We start from the raw sequence: 18,818 nt of genomic DNA, 5'->3' as shown, positions 1-18,818 counted from the left end.
GATGTTGCCACTGCCGCAAACCATGAAGAAGACGACGACAGAAACTAGTTGGAGGATTATGGTGCAGAATGATTATTAATGACTTGTTGTGTCAACAAAAGTATTAACATGTGATTTTAATTGTCTTCCTTATTTAATGGAAACGCCGCAATTGCAAAATTGTGTTTTTTCTACATTAACAGAATATAAACAAAGGTTTGGGCACACATAATGGAAATGCAGCTTGTGATGTTATCAGTGGTAATAGCTCCCTCACCTGCAGCAGATCGATGTCACAGCAACATGTTTGTGGGCGACTTTAGCAATGCAATAGAAAACTGAAACGGTTCTTTACTGCAGGACAGAACGCCACGTTAGCAGATGGTAACAGGCTACAATTTCCTATCAGGCCGTTGTTAAATTTGCGTCTGTTTTATTGAGCCAATAACCATCTGTGTTCTTAAAGATCTTCTCTGAGCCAGTCAGCTTGTATACCTTATATGTTGGCTCATATCATATACCAAGATTTGTCCTAAACATCCTTTAAACATTTTGGATACTTTCTTCTGTTTCTGAGTGATTTTAGCTCAAACATGGTAACTTCAGCCAGACACTCACTAGAGCTTTTACACACAGCTAAAAAAAAAACAACTAACCAGTGACATTTTAAACTCTACATTAGCACAAACCATAAAAAGTGAAGGAATTTTAAAACTCCTTTATTTAATAAAGACAGCTTTGGCCATCTTAAAGTAAATACATTTATCAAAGACAAGAATGCCTGATATCACAAGAAAATTAGTTTAGAACTAGCACAGAACAGGCCACAGAGGTGATGTGGAGTGTTTGGATTCTTCCTTCTTTAACCAGATTTTGCCATAAAAAATATAAAACAAGAAAAACCCTAAAAAGAGCTGAGCTGAGTTTTGTAGGAGGCTCAAAATGTTTCAGCTGAGTTTAAAGATGTAATGAAGGAGTTAGTGCTGCCACAGATCGAAGCAGTTTGGACTATACTACATCACATATATGACTAAATGTATTAGCAACATTAGCTGAGCTCAGCAGATCTTTGACCCTCCACCGCCGCCATGTGACTGGCCCAGTGGAGTTCAGCAGGGGCCCCTGAAGTCCGGGGCCCACAGGGTCTGCTGTGGTTAGCAGCGCCGCTCTCCTCATCAAAAACAAGATGACAGACGGAAACTGGAGAAGGGGAAGGATGTGTCACTGAGCTAACAGGAATATGACATGTTTGAGGACGGCAGGATGCTCTTCATTCACTTTGATGTTCACTGTAGAGCTCTACAGACTGGAGACGAGCGGCTGCTAAACACCATCAGCAAAACTACACAAAGAAAGAAGTAAAGGAAGGAAAACTATTTATAGATATATTCACCTATTAAAATAGAAAAATCTAATTGCTTCACAATAGATCAACAAAAACTAGTTTACACACCAGAACTCCCACCATTTTATTCTCTTCTCCAAATAGGTAGTTTTACAAGTTAGCATATGGTGTTAGTATTTTTAAATTGCATAATGAATAACAAATAATTATGTTTCTTGTGTGCCTTTTCATTAAATTGGAGTTCAGCCTTCATAAAGACAGAGACAACTTTGCTCAAGGTCAAGATAAAAATATTTGAAACATTTATTTCATGTAAAAGATCTCTTTCATCAGAGGCCCTGTTCAGAGGAAGGATAGCTGACATTTTTAATATTCATTCATAAGTTACTGCTGTAAGTGTGGCCAGCAGTATTCCCTTACAGTTACATTTAAACCGCAGCTGTGGCTTTTTCTTAAGGAGTTAACATTCGTTTTAATGCAGGTGGTTCAGTTGTTGAATACAAACGCACTTTTCAGATTTATATTTGAAAGGTTTTCATTTTCCTTCAGCTCCACCTCCAGGTTGTTCGTGCTCATGTGTAAACATTTTGATTGGGAAATGATTTTGAGGCACAGAAAGTTTGGAAATGCAAATATTTCCCCATGCTGTACCGTCTCTTCTGATATCAATCCAAAGTTTCGTATGCCAGACTTTTGAAAACTTGTCAAGAAAATGTTAACCCATATCTACCAGTGATTGAACAGAATAAGCAAAAACATATTCAAATGTAAAATATAAAAGGCCAAAAAATACAAAACAAGTAAGAAAACCAGAAACAAAATCATGTGTTTATTAATAAAGCCTAAACAAATCTTTCTTTTTTTTCTACAACATCCTGTAGGTGTTTTATATCTGATTTTTCACATGGGCCCATCTTCATCAGAGCAGTGATGACTCTCTGTGGTTTCCTCTCAGGTCCCTCAGTCTGTAAGTCCAGCATCTGTTAGCCAGATCTGCTCCTGCACTTCTGTCTCTGGGCTCCATGCAGCATCCCTGAGCTTCATTAGCCTGTCACAATGAGGCAGGAATGTCAGCAACGTAGGAGCACATTCTTCCCTCTCTGCCCCCCGTCCCTCCTTTGACACCCCATCTCATCCCCAGTAACCTCATCAGAACCTTCTCCGTCTCCTTCACACTCTTCTCTTCGCCGCAGCCCCCCTCTCTCCTTTCTCTGCATGGCACATAGCGTACCCGTCTCTTCATCCCCTCCTCTTCACCATGATTAAACCTCCCACTCCAGCGCTCCTCACTGCGTCACCCACCAACTATCAGAGGTTGCTGACATTTTGGGAAACACATTCTAAGGAGATAAGGAACTAATCCTCCTTGTGATTTAGTGAACACTCACATTCTGGACGTTTATTCCCATTGCTGGAGTTCAAAATATGTTAAAAAAACAAAACAAAACAGAAAACTTGTGTGATGAAGTCACTCATCTGGGTTACTAATGGAGTACCACAGGGTTTAGTGCTTAGTCTTCAACCATATGTACCACTCAGACCTTTAAGATCATCAGAATCAAACCTTCTAACCATTCCAAGAGTCAGAACTAAACACGTTGAAGCAGCTTTTAGTTTTTATGCTCCAACACTCTGGAATAAGCTTCCTGCTCACTGTAAGACTGCCCCTACCTTGAGTTTATTTAAAACAAGGTTAAAAACCTTCTTATTTGACGTTGCCTATTCTTAAATTTTTATTTATTTATTTTTAACTATATTCAAATTTGTAATGTTTATTTTGTTTATTTTTATTCTGTTGTATGTTGTTTTTAACTTCTTTGTACAAGCACTTTGAATTGTCTTTGGCTGAAAGGTGCTATATAAATAAAGTTGCCTTGCCTTGCCTTGCCTAGTCCAATACTACAGTATTTCCTATATATCTGCTTCTACACTGTAAAATTATCATTTGTTATGCTGATGATATTCAGCTGTATTTATTAGTAAAACCTGGTGAATCCAATCAGTTTATGATATTACAGGAATGTCTTCAATACATAAAAACCCAGAAGACTTCAACATTTCTGCTTTCAAATTCAGAAATTCAAAACAATGTTGCCAACTTTAGACCAGAATCCCTGAGTAGCAAACTGCTGAATCTAGATGGTGTTACATGGACTCCAGCAATTGTGCAGGAGGTCGGTGTCATTTAAACATCTTAAAGAGATTTCCTTTGTTCACCTTCACAGTGTTACCACAGTTAGAACTATACTGTCCCAGAGCGATGCAGTAGGACCAGTCCTCTTGATTTGTTGAGGTTGTTGTTCTTCAGTATCAGGAAGTTCAATGTATCCCATAAACCTTCAGGTTCCAGATCCTGCAGCGAGAACTCAGATCCAGTCAATACCAGAAATCACATCTCACCAATTTAACTTCTCTTTGTTGTTGCTGCCTTAAACTTTTTAACATGATAACTCCATCATACTGTAGAGTTAAAAGTGAAGACCTTCAATAGTTAGCTCCGTCATAATGGATGATAGCACCAGCTGCCCTGGAGCAGACTGTGGCGTTCAGCTATCAGCTCCCAGTTTTAGTCCATGATAGTCACTCTGCCTGCTTTAAAGACAAGACTGAAACACGATAAAGCCTGTAGTCAGACTGGCTCAGGTTATCCTCAGCTATTTCTGTGGTCATGCTGCTATCGGTTTAGACAATCTGTTCCTCACTCCTATTCTTTCTCCTACTACTCTAAAACTAAGTGTGATCTGCAGTCTGCACTTTTCAGATTATTTACTTTAGTTTAGTTTTGAAGTGTATGATCGTCCTACTTGATACTGATGCAGTCTTATAAAACCTCAATGAAATGTAATGAGATTTCTTTCAAATGGTAAAACAACCTAAAGGTTGTGACTATTTGCCAGGTTTTGCGTATCCCATCAGTGAAACTTGGGTTGTTTACAGTTTTTCTTGGTTTGACGTGTGAACTGCTCATCTTTCATCAACGAGAGCTTCTCTTGTTTTTGCCTCTCTGTTCTGCATCACATGTCCCGTGTGGGAGACGCCATGACATGAGAGCAATGATATGATAGGACACAGAACACTCCACACCTTGTTATCAGCAGCCTGGTACCAGGCGGAGCTGCGGCCTGAACCAGGCATGCACACGTCACTCCAACAAACTTTAAGGGGGCTGGGTCGGATCCATCCAGATGATGTTTTCAGGATTCGTCCATGGACCCTCACAGAGACAGAGACTGAAGGAAGGAAGGAGGTGATGTAGGATAAGTCAAGAAAGGAGTGAGAGGATGAAGGACAGTGTGTGTGTGTGGGGGGGGGTGTGTATGTGTGTGTGTGTGTGTGCGTGTGTGTGTGTGTGCGTGTGTGTGTGTGTGTGTGTGTGTGTGTGTGTGTGTGTGTGTGTGGAGGAGACATTTCCCAGACATGAGGAATGACAGGAAGGTATCAGTCCTTGGAGGACCAGAGGAATGAGTGACAGCAGAGGTCAGGCTGGCTGACAGAGAGGATCCATCGCCGTCTGACACGGCGGACTGTAACCCTCCACCAGTACGGCTCTGCCTTCAGTGGAAAGAACATCTCCACATTTCCATTCCAAACTCAGCTTTAAACTCATGCTGAACTGTTTCATGTATTTGGTGAGGAATAAGGATTTCCACCTCACACACGACTTCAGTCAGTGACCTCTGCCCAAACACAGATCAAATGACCGCTTCGTAGAGTGGCGACCAAGAAGTTCTGTAATGGCTTTTACAAGATAGAGGGACCTTTTTCCAGGGTCCAGAGAAGTTTTCTGTTTCCACAGCATTTACCATGGTAACAACAAATGATCAATATAGAAATATAACCCCATTCATTGGCCCAGCATGGGAGAGAGTATTTTCTGATGAAGATTTTTGGACAGAGAGTGCTGGATAATTGCAATTAGCAGATTTTTTTTAACATAATTGACTCAAATCAATTTAAAATAATGGTGGGACTCATTTAAAACATTTAATTGAGATAAATAATTAATTGCATTTTAATTGAAAACCTTAAATTGACAAAATAAGCAACATGTACAACATGTAACTCTGAAATAGTCCAAATAGTTTGGATGTATTTTTTATTTCTTTCTTTCTTACGGAATGTTTCTGTTTATATCCTATGATCTAAACAGAATATCATAGGGTACAGGTTTGTGGTGCATTTCTATCCTGAAATAAAAGATATAAAACTTCAGATATTGCATAACAAGATATTAAGATACATGGAAAAACCTCATGAAAACCTTATATAACAGTAGAAAGATGGTGGCCACCGTAAGAAAGGCTTACAGTATTCAGTTATGCCTCATTAACTAATCAGTACATTATTGCGAGGGAAGGCAAAAGAAAAAAAAAGTCCCCGTGTCTCCTAGAGGGCTCTGTAAAATCCTGATCCTCTGAGGCAGCATTCAGATTTTTAAGTCTCAAGAAACCAGTCAGTTTCTGAAGAGTCGTGTATCCATTTAAATACGCTTCCTGTTTTCTTTTCAGTGTTAAAGAGGCTGTTTCTGATACTGGATAGTGGACAGGATGTAGAATTAATCTCTGGTCTGGGTTTTATTTCAGGGTATTATAGTAAATGTGGCTGAATACAACACTTTAGATGTATGCTAACTTTGACACACCACTGTCAGTATAAAATGTTATTCTGGACAAAGTGACTATATTTGGGGAATGACATAAATGAAAATCCAATCCTACATTGATGACCTCACAGCACTGCTATGTTCTGTTGGGGAAACGGTGCTGGTATTCACAGCTGCTCCACCCATACACCGCCTCATTGTAAGCATTCTGCACTGCTAACTGAGTCACTTTAATAGTTTCTCTGCTCATTTTATTTGATGATCTAACAGCATTCTGACCTCACTGAACTTTTTATCGTATATTTGAATCCGATTTATTGGTAATCTCCTCAGTACCAGAGAACGGCAACACAGGAATCACTTCCTTGCATTTCAAAGGTTGAATGCCTTCATTCATGACGAGAAAATAATGTAGAAATGTAAGCAGTTCTATGACTATTTATTGTTAAACATGTATTTGTTATCTAAAGTAATCACTTCATTGTATGCTGCAAGTAATAAATATTTGTCAAGAAGCAACATAATAATTCATGGTTTTCATTTTTATGAAAAACAAACTTCTTCAAACTTCTGTCTGTTCTCCTTTGCAATACGGCTGAGACTCCTTTAGTGAACTGTTAACCGATGACATCATTCTCAACTTCTCCTTCTGTTCACTGATTGGCCCAGTTGAAATTCAACTGGAGAAATCAAGGTCAATGTCAGAAATCGCCATGAAGAGAGATGAGAATTGAGCAGACCTGTGTAGGGAGACGATGGCCAGGTTGAATACAAACAACCTTTCACATTATTATCTGTCAAGGATTATAGAAAGGATGCATCATTTTCCTTCCATCTGACAGTCATGCTCTGCTTTGTGTTGGTCTGTCACATCAAATCCCTTAAATTACAATGAAGCGTGTGGCTATAACATGGCAAAATGTGGAAACGTTCAGATGTATGAATACTTTTAAAAAGTGGTCATGTGATACGATGGGTAGTCCATCAGGTAGAGACGATTAGATGTGAGGAACCGTGTGACTGTAATTCATAAAACTTGCTTGAGTCGTAGGTCCTTTATAGAAACAACGATCCTGTAACTGATGCTGTAACGTCTAAATATTTTCATGATTTAAATGTGGGAATATATTCCAGTATGTGGCATTATAGAAAAAGGTCATGTTGAGTTGTGCTCTGTGGCATCCAGTATATTTAACCTGTTTTGTTTTTCTTATTTATAGTCTCACTATGACAAAGGTAGAGGTGGAGGGTGAGGTCAGAGGATGAGGATGAGGAGACAAATGAGGAAGGGAGAAAAAGGAAAGGGAGGCGGTCAAGTTCTGTGTGTGAATCAATTTTTTTTAAGGTGATAGATGTTCTTGGGTTAATGAATGTGTGTGTGCGTGTGTATGTGTGTGTTTCTACCTGAATGAACGTCTCTGTAGGCATGTGAAAGTCGGCTGGCAGACAGTGTGCTGTTTATTCACAGAGTGGGAGAGGCTCAGGAAACAGCCAACAGGAGCTTCCTGGGGAAAAGTCTAAGGGCCGATCCCTGAGCTTCTATAGGAGGAAATGAGCCTGGTGGGGCGGGGGCCTGACGGAGGCCTAACAGGGTCTATCAGGGGCCTGATGGAGGCCTGACGGGGCCCTGATGGGGCTTTACAGAAGTTGCTTCCATAACTGGAATGCTGGAAGTGGGACCACCCACAGGAAACCTGACATTTTATATGTAGAATATATCAGAAGGAATTTATCGTCTCAAGAATGACAACAGGACCAAAGACAGGAGATATGTGAGGAGATACAGATGTTGATCTCCTGTACACATTGAATAAATTAAAATGAGAAAGTTTATTTATTTTAATGAACTTAATCAGTAAGTGGAAAAACATTTGATAGATCATTTAGACACGGATGGAATCCTGAAAGCCTCTATTTCTGCTACAGCTCATGAAAACATGACATTTAAAATCAGAAACAGAAATGTGGATTTGATGAAAAGTATATTCAATACCTGCTTAAAGGTTATTATTCTCAAAAGGTTTTATTCTGACAAATGAGCCTTATTGGAACATATATTCTAATTTATTACATTTATTTACATTTTCTGAGAATTATTCATGATTTTCACCAGTGTTCCTTCAGTTCTATAATCAGCTTTCAAATCTGACTGAAACTCTTCTAACAGATTATTTTGCTCTTAATATTCCCACAATTCACTTTCACATACTTTTAAGACATTTACATGAGAAATAAAGAATTAGATGAAGGTGTTTTAATCAGAGCATGTTGATCCAACAGCAGGTTTTCAGAGTTACAGAAACATTACAAGACTTTTTGTATCCAAACAGAAGACTTTATCACTTGGTGATAAAGTTCCTGAAATTAATTTCAATTAATTGAATGGGCCTGTTGCCATATTTATGAGAATCATGTTGGATTAAAAGTATAATTTCAAAATAAAGTAGGTGTTAAACATGCTTTACATTAAGCCCACGTCTGCTTTTGAAATGTTCTTTATTGGTCAGATGTAACATTTGAACCTTGAATATGTTATTAGCTGCTAGCGGAAAATCGTCATAATCAAAGGCTTGTAGACATCAGTCTGTTTGTATCAATCTATGTAATTAAAAGTTTATTTTTGTTTTGATTTCAAAATGTGTTTGATGATCTGAAACTTTGAAACTTTTATGGATCGTGGAGTGAATGCTTTGTCCCAGTGGAGTACGGCTGGACCATGTTGACCTCCTCACTCTGTTCTGCAGTCATCTCTCTCTTCAGCCTGGCGGACAACCCAGGGTGAACCTGCTGTTAGACTGCAAAACACTTTCAGACTTCTGTACAGGAGTAATGATGTTGTTGTTTTTTTTGCGAGCTATTTAATTATAAAGTAAAAAAAAACAACACCTTTTAGGAATTTTTAGGAACGTTATGCTAGGGCTGGGTTGATATGGCTTAGAAAATGACATCGCTGATTTTTTCACACCAAATTCAATTTCTGATTTAAAACATTTTTTCTGGCTGAAAGAAACAAATACAAGTGACATAAAATATTTTTGAAAATTGGCCTTTTTTTCCCCAGTCATCCTTTTGTGAGTTGACCTCAGTGAATAGAAGCTGTAAAACACACTTGCCAAACAAGATGGTAGGCCCTGGAAACCATGGAAACCATGAGATGCATCAGTGAGGAAAAGAAAATCCAGATTTTCCTAAAACAAAATCTTAAAAAACAAAAATTTGATTGTTAAAATGACTTATTGCCCAATCCTAAATGCTTAATTTCATCAAATATGTAAAATTAAATCATTTATGGTGACTGAATCCTTCCATTCATATGCTCATCTTGTTCTGTAGTTGTTAAATGAACCAATCAGAAGCATTTGGTGGAAGCTAAATATTCCTCCCCATTGAGCTGCTTCTTGTTTTTTTATGACACAGCCACACGTTTCAGTAAATTTTATTCAGAATTTACAGCCTGAGAGAGACCAGCATAAGGTCTCTCTCTCATATTACTGTTAAAAACAAACAGTAAAATAAAAGGCCTTCATTCTCCAGATTGGGAGAATGAAAATGTTAGGTCAGCTGTGCACACTTTTTCCTTCCACTAAACATTCAAAGACAATGTTTAGATACCCTAATTTTCCAAGGTAAACGACAGAAGTTAAAGAACAGACGCTTCAAAGATCACTTCTGAATTTTTATTCAAAAGGTTTCCATAACATTAAAGCACATGTGTTCACTTACAAAAAGAGCTGCTTGATCTAATGTGAAGGTAACAACGTGGCTCCTTCTGAACGCAGGTGTTCAAAAACCAGCCTGGACAGAAACCCCTCCCTTCACAGACCCTCTCTGAACCCTCCCCCTGAACCGAAACGCATCAAAAAACGCTTAAAGGCAAAACACATTGATACACAAGCACGAACATAATCCAACACTAAACCATGTAAGAGGACTAGTTTTTAAAATAAAGCCTTGCATCTCCCAGCGGACTTGGAAGTTCTCCAAACGTTTGGTACCTGACAACTAGAAACTACACACTCTACGAAACAGGTAGTGATTTCTCTGTACATGAGGGCTTTTCCAGATGCTTCCCTTCCAGCCGATTGGATGGCCTTTCCCAGCGGAAGGGTCAGAGGTCATCAGGTGAGCGTGAGCCCTGGGTAAAAGCCCGGCAGGAGGGCCTGGTGTTGGCGCTCGTCATGAAAACTGGATCTGCTGTACGGTGGGAATCTGAAACAGATGGGAACGATGGGAACACTGTTTAATCCACTCAGCTGCTCCTCAAGGATCAGACCTAACTCTGTTTGGTTTGTACACACACAGGTACTGCACTGAAAGAGTTATGTCTTATTCACAATCATTATTTTTTTGTTTTGTTTGTTGCTATAAAATTATGAACCTACACTACATCACATTCACTTAAAGGCTTTTCATTTTTTTAATGTATGTGTATTCACCACTATATATTCACCATTGTGAACTCAATGAGTGAATCAACTGGACTTCATTGTCATATAGATAAAAACCCTTAATTTAATATTAGTGGGAAGTTGAGTGGAAGGAAGAACTGTGGCGGAAACTGAATCTTGGGTTTTCATTACCTCTAAATCTACAGCAATAAATGTGTGAAATGAATCAATCTACCCCACATAGCAAATGATTTCAAATGACAACTGGGGGTTGTACCTGTGGATATGCGGTGGTGGTGTAGACCATGACGTTCTGCTGCTGACCATCTGCTGTGATAATCCCAGCTGGAAGCGGATTGGCTGAGGAGAAAGAGGAAAAGTCAGAGAAAACAGGAGCGTGAACTGGAAAATCTCAGGTGTTGGTAGGAGTGGGTGAAACAGACTTAGATCGTCATGTTTTGCAGCACTGATTTAAAAAACCAAGTCATTACTTATTTTTTAGCTGAATGTATGGCTGCATAGTGCCACAAACAAAAACATTCTCATTTGAAACAGGCTTCATCAGGACGCCACTTACTTAAAAAACTGAGCTTTCTGTCAATAAGCTGCACACAGTAACTACATTTATTCAGATTTTTGAATTTACTAAAATATATTGATGGAACAAATAGAGGAGAAAACGGTAAAAAATCTGTCAGTTTTGTTTTTTGTCATCAACAACTGAAACTTATCATGACAACATCAATGAATCAAAAGCCTTATCCTTTTACGATAAAAGATAACTGATATGATAAATGTCCTGCTCTAGCTGCTGGTCACCCAGAGGGCAGCGATTCTCTTACCGAAGCCGTCGTCTGTCAAATCCTCACCCAGACTTTCTCCAACTGCCACCCCTGGCATCCCCTTCTCCCCCTTCATCGCCTGGGGAAAAAAGCAATCCGTGTTACTACGGCAGCAGTGAGGCGTTACCACGGCGGCGCTGCGAACGCGGCCTCACCTCTCTGAACTTCTGCAGGTAGAGCTTGAGGGGGTCGACGTACATGTCGAAGCCCAGCGTGGACATGGCGAACAAGATGTCCTCCCCGTTGATGGTCTTCCTCTTCTCCTGGTGGCAGCGCTCGCTGGCTTCCGACGTGATGAAGCTGATGAACTCGCTCACACACTCCTGCACACACTCTTTGGCGTCTTTAGCGATCTGTGGGTTGGAAGAGGAACAGAGGCTCAGAGCTTTAGTGTCTCCTGTTCATTAGAAACTGGACTGATCTGAAGAACATTTCTGACGTCAGTGGAAAATATCTAGACAGAAATCTTCTGATTTTTGACTGAATTGTTAATTAGGGAATTTTTCTCTTTAAAGTTGCACCTCTGACTGAACTGATTCCTGCTTTTGTTTACTTCAAAAGCATTCTCATTGTATTTGACAATCAGGTTTTTATATTTTTAACATTAACATTTTGTACATGAGAAATCCATCTTATCTTACTCCACAAGTCTTAAAATCAGTCACTGTCCTCTTCTGCTCCGCTCACGTCTGTTGAAAAATTAAAAACTTTGTTGCTACATTTAGCAACTTCTCAGACAAAAATAAAATCTGTACCAGCAGATTAGGCTATTAATAGATCGGTGTTGGGCCAGGGAATTGCAATCAGTGCAGCTCTGCCAATGGAACCAGGATTTCTGGACAGTAAACATCACAAGGACTGTCTGTCGCCCCCTGCTGGTCCAGGAGAATCAACGACTAGATGCAATCTGCTGGGTTTCCTTAGACAGAAAACTCTTTAAGCTAATCAGAGTAATAAACTGAACTTAATGCACTGTTTGATAACTAGGAGTAGTTGGGATATATGTATTATTGGATAGAAATGACTGTGTAAAGTGCATTGAGGCGACGTGTAGGAGTCCACCGACTGCAGTTTTCTGGACAATCTTTGCAGATTCAGATTTCTTTGTTAGAAAAATTGCTAAATATAGCTACGAAGTTGCTAGGTTAGCATCAGTGGGAAGACTTTTGTTAACCGCTCAGGTGCAGATGTGACCCAGTGGGCTGATCCTTCCACAGCAGAGCAGAAGGGCACAGTGGCTGATTTTCAGATCTTTGGGGAGAAAGATGAGATAAGATCGGTTTCACTTGTATCTGATCTCCCAAAATGAAAAAAATCTGGGCTGATTTATCACGTGTTGTGAAATGGCACAGCAGAAATAAACTGAATTAATTGGGATCGTTTCTTCTTCTCCTCTCCTCCCTGACCAACCTTCCCAGTCTGTGGAACGGCGTTCTTCATGATGCGAGCCACATTAGCGATAGGGAGGTAGATGTCCTGCTCCCTGTAGTTCTCCTTGGTTCCGCCGTCTTCGTGGTCATTCATGTTCTCTTCTCCATCATCTGCAAAGAACAATTAGACTAAATCTATTAGCTGTTCATGAGCCCAGGGCTGAGGGAAAGCTTTGTGCCTCCTTACCATCCTGGGGGTGGAGAACATAATGACTGGAAGCCATGTATTCTCCAGTCATGCCCAGCTGAGAGGCGTCTGTGGTTGAGCTGTCTCCGTCCATCTGAAAAAAAACAACAAAAAAAAACATACACACACACTTTAAACGGTCTCAAGTCACACACCTCTACAGCCATGCTGGAATCAGCGTCGTGATAAACGTTTTAATTCAATCAGGGCCAGCAGAGGTTCCAACGTGGCACCTGGAGGAGCTGCAGCTCCAGTCCTGAGCTTTTCAGTGAGCAGTTCTGAATGTTCTGTGGAGCGGCGCTGCGGCTTTTTCTCCAAAAGGAACATCAGACAACCCTGAGCACCACACAGCGCTGCAGCCCTCACTGTTCATGATTCAACAGTAAGAGAAAGACTGGACAAAAATATCACATAAAGAACAGTTTTGCATGACCTCAAAATAATCTTGATCTGATCATCCAAATGCTGACTTATCAGAGAAAATGTCTCATCAGGAGGTAAGAGTTAGGGACAAATTTCTGAAAAACGTTCCCCACCCGAATATGTTGAATTTATTCAGGTTATAAAATTAGCGGAATGATCTGGAATAAGTAAGTGTGACAAGATAAAGTAAAAGGAAAATCATTTTCTTTTTGGAGGAGCATTGTCACATCACTACGTTCATCTTCCTCTGAACTATTTAGTGTGTTTTCTATCGGACAAACTGAGTTGCTGTTTCAGTATCTTGTCAAAGCTCAACAACGCCATGACTAGCTTTGAACCCTCGACCTGCCTGTTCATTCGGTGATTGATTTTGCCTGTTAAGCATGTAACCAACATGGAATTACAATTAACGAACCACGCTAGCAATATTGCGCTCGAAACATTTACTATTGACTTGGAAAATTCCCAACCTATCCTCCTCCCCGGTTTTTTATTCTAGTTAATGAAAACACGATACAGTGAGCTCCCTACAGTACGTAGCGTTGTATTTTACGTGGAAAATTGTAGGTACGTGCCAGCTATATGTGTATACTTAAAAGCAATAATGTGTTGTTTTGTGTGCTAGCTAGCAGCTGTTAGCCTGCTAATGTTAGCTCCCGACAGGCCAAAACGCCTGACCTAGCTTTGTTGATGGGACTGTCTCCAAAAAGAAAACGATTTTACCAAATTAAAAAGCGACTGTCCAATGGAATATTACCTTTTGAAGGTAAATTACTCAGGTACATAATGTTCCTCGCGGAAGTTCTTATTGCAAAGCCACTGGAACCCGTGTCTGCGTCGGCCTGCTCTTTGTCACGCACAGCAGAGAAAGACGTAACCAGGCCGGAATGTTTAACGCTTATTGTTTAAGTTTCGCCAAGCACAGGGTTCCTGATAAGCAGCATTCATTCACTCAGACAACAAATGAAAAAATCATTCAGTGACGGACATTTCCATTCGAGCTAACAAGCAATCGGTTAGCAATCATTGGCCGGAGCCCGGCACAAACCTGCAATGAAGCCCTGGTTGGTTACCTTCCTGAGGCGGCTGTTTGGTTGGACAGAAAATGGCTGCGAAACGACCAGTCCCAGCGCGGAGCCGTGGCTGCATTACCTCTACTGGACAGCAGGGGGCCGTGCTGCATTCCAGGACTTCTTGTAAGCTCTGATATTAGAAAACTGAAATATGAAAGCTTTAATTTAATCAAAAAGAGTTCTTTTTAGAAATGACGTGTAAAATTAAACGTTTTTCTGATTTTCTTTATCGCACAGAGAAATAAGCTGAATAAAAAATGACAACATATTGAAAATGCTTTTTTTATTCATATACATCCATGTTTTGCATTTTAATCCCTACTTTTAGAATAACATTGAACGCACCTGCTCACGCCAAAACGTATATCACTTGATTTTTATTTATTTATTTTGTGACGTATGATGTCAGATATATTCATTTAAAAGGAATATCTATAAAAGCAGATTTTTGTATGGAATAAAATTAGAGTTAATTAAAACAACATTTATCTATGATAGTCTTCAAAGAAACATGTAGATAGTACAATCAGCGTTTTACTGTTTGTGTTTTTACTAACCCGGGATAAATGATGTGATTAAGCAACGTGCGTGTTAAGACTTACTCAACACTAACCCACAAAAGAAAATTTAGAGATTTTATATTGAATTGACATATTTCGTCACTAGATGGCGCCATTATATTTTAAAACCTTGATTCTTTAACATTTAACCCCACAGTCGAAGATTTTCTTAAAAACCTATATTCAAATAAAAAATGGATCATTATTAGAAATTCAGCATATATGCCTGCATTTTGATTTAATATTTTATTAAATTGTTGATCTTTCCATTATAAACCAGTTCATTGCAGTTTGCCATTTTAAATGATAGTTTTTCATCCATCCATCCATTTTCCGTTCACCCTTTGTCCCTAATGGGGTCGGGAGGGTTGCTGGTGCCTATCTCCAGCTACATTCCGGGCGGGAGGCGGGGTACACCCTGGACAGGTCGCCAGTCTGTCGCAGGGCATGATAGTTTTTAAAACTTGAAATAAAGCTGCCATTGTAGCACATAATCTTGAAAATAAACTATTTCAGAAATAAGTAAAGCTCTTTATGCTCATCAAATCATTTTCTGTGAACGTAATTGAAAACATTATTGAATTTTAAAAAAATAATCTGCACTTCCATGCATGTTTTATTGATGATTTTTGAATCTGTAGTGTTCATACCAGATTCCACCATTGTGATTTTTGGTCTGGGCAGTAAATGTTGCCACCACCAAATCACAATGGTGGCTGCAGACCCACATCTCTGATGGAAAAATGATCGACTGGACAAATATTCATCAATCACTCCATAAATCTGGCCTTAATGAAAGACTGACGAGAAGAAAGCCAGAAAGCCATATAATGTCCTATTTACATTTAGAAAAACTCTCATCTAATCAGACAAGATAAAAATGGATCTATATACAATAATAATGCCGTGAACACACAATATGCTCAATAGAACATGACAGTGGCAGCATCAAGCTTTTACTAAAGAACTGAGACCCATTTGTGAAGGTTCTCCTACCAGCAAGAATGCAAATGCCAGACTTTCTTTTTTATGTCACATAAAATCCTAATAACAAACACTGAAGACAGTACTTGACTTTCAGTAATTTAGAGGTCTGCCTTTGCACTCTGTAATCTCTGGAGTCCGCAGTCAAGCTGTTGGCTCAGATTAAGTTTATGTGATTCTTTATCATAGTGATGAATTTCTGCAAATGAATTTACACACTGTTTGTTTACTGACATCACACAAATCTCTAGCTTCACTCTGAAAGGTGCCACATGCCAAAAAATAAATAAATAAAAAAGTTATGAGCAGCAGCAGACGACCTGGACTCAGAACTGGCTGTGTGACAAATGTAAGCAATGGCTCTGAAAGTGAAGAAGAGTAGGGGAGCATTTCAGTTTTGCATTGGTATAACAAGCCACAGATAATTTTTTTGTCGTGTTGGAACTGTTACTTTTACTGGTCCAGCTAGTGGTAATAACTAATTTTTACTGACAACAACCAGAATTAATTTGACCTTAAACCTTTCTCCTGTGGGGTTTAATTAAAACCACAAAATTATCTCGTGAGCTTTAATCTTACTCCAGGACTATATTGAATCTGCAACTACTTTTAATCATGACCAAAAAGCAGATTTTGGTTCGTCTACATTTAAAGACCTTATTAATCCCAGACCAGCACAAATCTTTGTCTGGGAACTCTTCCCAAAGTCGGATCTAAAATCAGAGAGCTGAACCAAAAACTCCAGTGAAGACTCAGATGGGAACATTACAAGAAAAGAAAGTATTTCTTGTGATTTCATACAATTCCAGGTCTCCATGCATCTGTACAGCTGTTTGAACTGCTGGTGTTGGAAGTTATTGGCTGCAGAGAACCAATTTTGTAAATCGATTTTCTTGGAAACTGACCCTAGCCATTTTTTCAAATGCTGAAAAACGACTACATGTGATATCCATGTTAGGGCTGCAGGAAAAGAATGACGCCGTAGTTTTAGAGATCTCACAGCTTGTTCTTGACGTCCATCAGGCAAAGCATTTTTCTCATGTGACAACTAAGGTCAAACATGTAATGTCAGCGTGGTTTAAATAAAAAGGTTTGGTTTCCATCGCTCTCACTCCATTTTTTTTAAAGCCAATAATGACTGAAAACCTAAACATAATGATTCTCCTTCACGATGACCAGATATCAACGACCCAATCTTCTTTCTATTTTGTTAAAAAGTGATTCTGTTGGTTGCAGTACATTCTACTTGCAGTTTTAAAGTTTTCAATCTGCAAAACAACATGAGTCCCACCTGAAGTCGAAATCTCAAATCAGAAAGTCAAAGGTCACCAAGCAGCATGAATGCTTAGCATACTGTAGGCGTATGAAAGTTGCAGGTTTAAATGATTTATTAACCATTGTTTCGGTTTGTGTGCAGATTCTCTCTGCTTGTGCTTCACTTCCTGTTCTTCTCGTTTCATTTTTATGGACTGTTTGAGTTTGGGTGTTTGCAAGAACATCACACTATTGACTAGGGGACATTTAACCAGCAAAACACCATCATTACAGTCAACCTGCTCAGGAATGTGCTCCCTGCAGAAGCCCAGCTCAGATAATTATCATAATAATGAGGTTTATGGTAATAGGATGATCTCCAAGCCCAGTGTAAATGAGATTAAAGAGCAGATCTGGGAATGTTGAGAAGGACACTACTTAACCTGTTTAAATATTTCATTTGTCTTGTCTCAGTCACTGTGTGACTCTTGCCTCAGGAGGCTTGGGGTTGAGAGGCAAAGTGCTTATCCTCGACCCCATTGACTCCTATTCTAGAGATGCCAACAGGGGTGAGCTTGCTCCTCATCAGTCATCTCATTTCTTTTTTTTATTATTTCTTTTGTTGTCTCTGCTCTTATCGCCTCCAAAACTGTGTATTTGGAGTTTTAAAAACATATCATTTCAGCTGGAGTTGTTACTGTTCAGAAAAACTTTACATTTTACACGACATTCAGTCATTCACCCATTCATGCACACATTTACTCACTGATATAGTGGTGAGCTACATTGTAGCCACGGCTGCCCTGGAGCAGTCTGAATGATGGGAGGCCGCCACGCACCAGCGCCACCTGTTGGCCCCTCTGACCAACACCGGCAGGCAAGGCGGGCCAAGTGTCTTATCCATGAACACAAAGTTGGAACTGTTTCTGGGTTATGAATGGAATCAATACAAAGCTCTCAGATGGATGGAAGTGTGTGTGTGTGGGCGTGTAGGGGTGCGTGTGGGTGTGAGCGTGTGTGTGCGTGGGTGCACGAGTGCGTGTGTGTCCTGGAGGAGAGAAGCATCCTGAGAATTCTACAAGCAGCAGCTGAGAGCATGAATAATGAGCCAGAAGTTGTTTGAAATGCTTTCTCTTCATTCTCTAAATTAGCTCCTAGATATGCTGTATGCTCTTTGATGGTCTCCATGACAACATGACTAGGCAGACACTTATTTTTTTTTAAGAGTCAGATATGAGGTGTTGTGTCCAACTAAAACATGGATAAATCAGGTCATCAAGATGGAGGCTGGACAAAGGAGGTTTATATAAAGGGAAAGAAAAAAAACCCTCATTAAAAGTAACTAATCCAAACCACTGTCAAATATAATCTGCCCAAACTTAAATCATTCATTTGACATGTTGGGGTTCTAACACAGAGTCAAATAGTTGTCCTGGTGGTGCAGCGGGGAGGTGTTGACCAAACCACACCAACAATATGAGCAACGAATGACAGATTGCTTAAAATAAAGGAAGAATTAGATTCAGAGAATAAACTGCAAAATGGTGAGCAAAACAAAAATATTTATTAAATACAAAAATTTTTTTTAACATTATTTACAAACCAAGAGATGTCTTAATTTTTTTTGTCTGAAATGTCGCTAAGTATAGCAAGAAAGCTGCTGCAGTTGAAAGTCACAGTAAGGTGACTATCAACAGAAGGATGATGGATTGTTTCTGGTTTTTAGGGACAATGTGCAGTTAGATCCAGC

The 18,818-nt window shown here is 39.5% G+C and overlaps 1 protein-coding gene across 2 annotated transcripts; it reads right to left on the bottom strand.

Moving 5' to 3' along the window:
• Positions 1–9,589: 9,589 nt before the first annotated feature.
• Positions 9,590–14,377, bottom strand: nfyba (nuclear transcription factor Y, beta a). Of its 2 annotated transcripts, none has more exons than XM_028044317.1 (7): positions 14,246–14,377; positions 12,775–12,868; positions 12,568–12,698; positions 11,313–11,510; positions 11,158–11,236; positions 10,593–10,675; positions 9,590–10,136 (listed from the first exon to the last, which is right to left on the bottom strand). In XM_028044317.1, the coding sequence occupies exons 2-7, from the start codon at positions 12,866–12,868 to the stop codon at positions 10,104–10,106; spliced, it is 618 nt and encodes a 205-aa protein (XP_027900118.1). In that variant the 5' UTR covers positions 14,246–14,377; the 3' UTR covers positions 9,590–10,103. The 2 variants fall into 2 exon arrangements, with proteins under 2 accessions (XP_027900118.1, XP_027900119.1); XM_028044318.1 differs by lacking the exon at positions 14,246–14,377 and adding an exon at positions 13,955–14,239.
• Between the last annotated feature and the right edge of the window lie 4,441 nt (positions 14,378–18,818).

Source organism: Xiphophorus couchianus, chromosome 17 (assembly GCF_001444195.1).
Source record: "Xiphophorus couchianus chromosome 17, X_couchianus-1.0, whole genome shotgun sequence".
Classification (NCBI taxonomy): Eukaryota; Metazoa; Chordata; class Actinopteri; order Cyprinodontiformes; family Poeciliidae; genus Xiphophorus; species Xiphophorus couchianus.
This window is presented reverse-complemented; position numbering and strand designations above follow the sequence as displayed.

Coding starts and splice junctions, on each gene's coding strand:
- nfyba (XM_028044317.1), bottom strand. CDS start 12,868: ATGGACGGAGACAGCTCAACCACAGACGCCTCTCAGCTGGGCATGACT. Junction 12,699..12,774: donor TGTTCTCCACCCCCAGGATG/GTAAGGAGGCAC, acceptor TGTTCTTTGCAG/ATGATGGAGAAGAGAACATG. Junction 11,237..11,312: donor ACCTGCAGAAGTTCAGAGAG/GTGAGGCCGCGT, acceptor TTTTTTCCCCAG/GCGATGAAGGGGGAGAAGGG.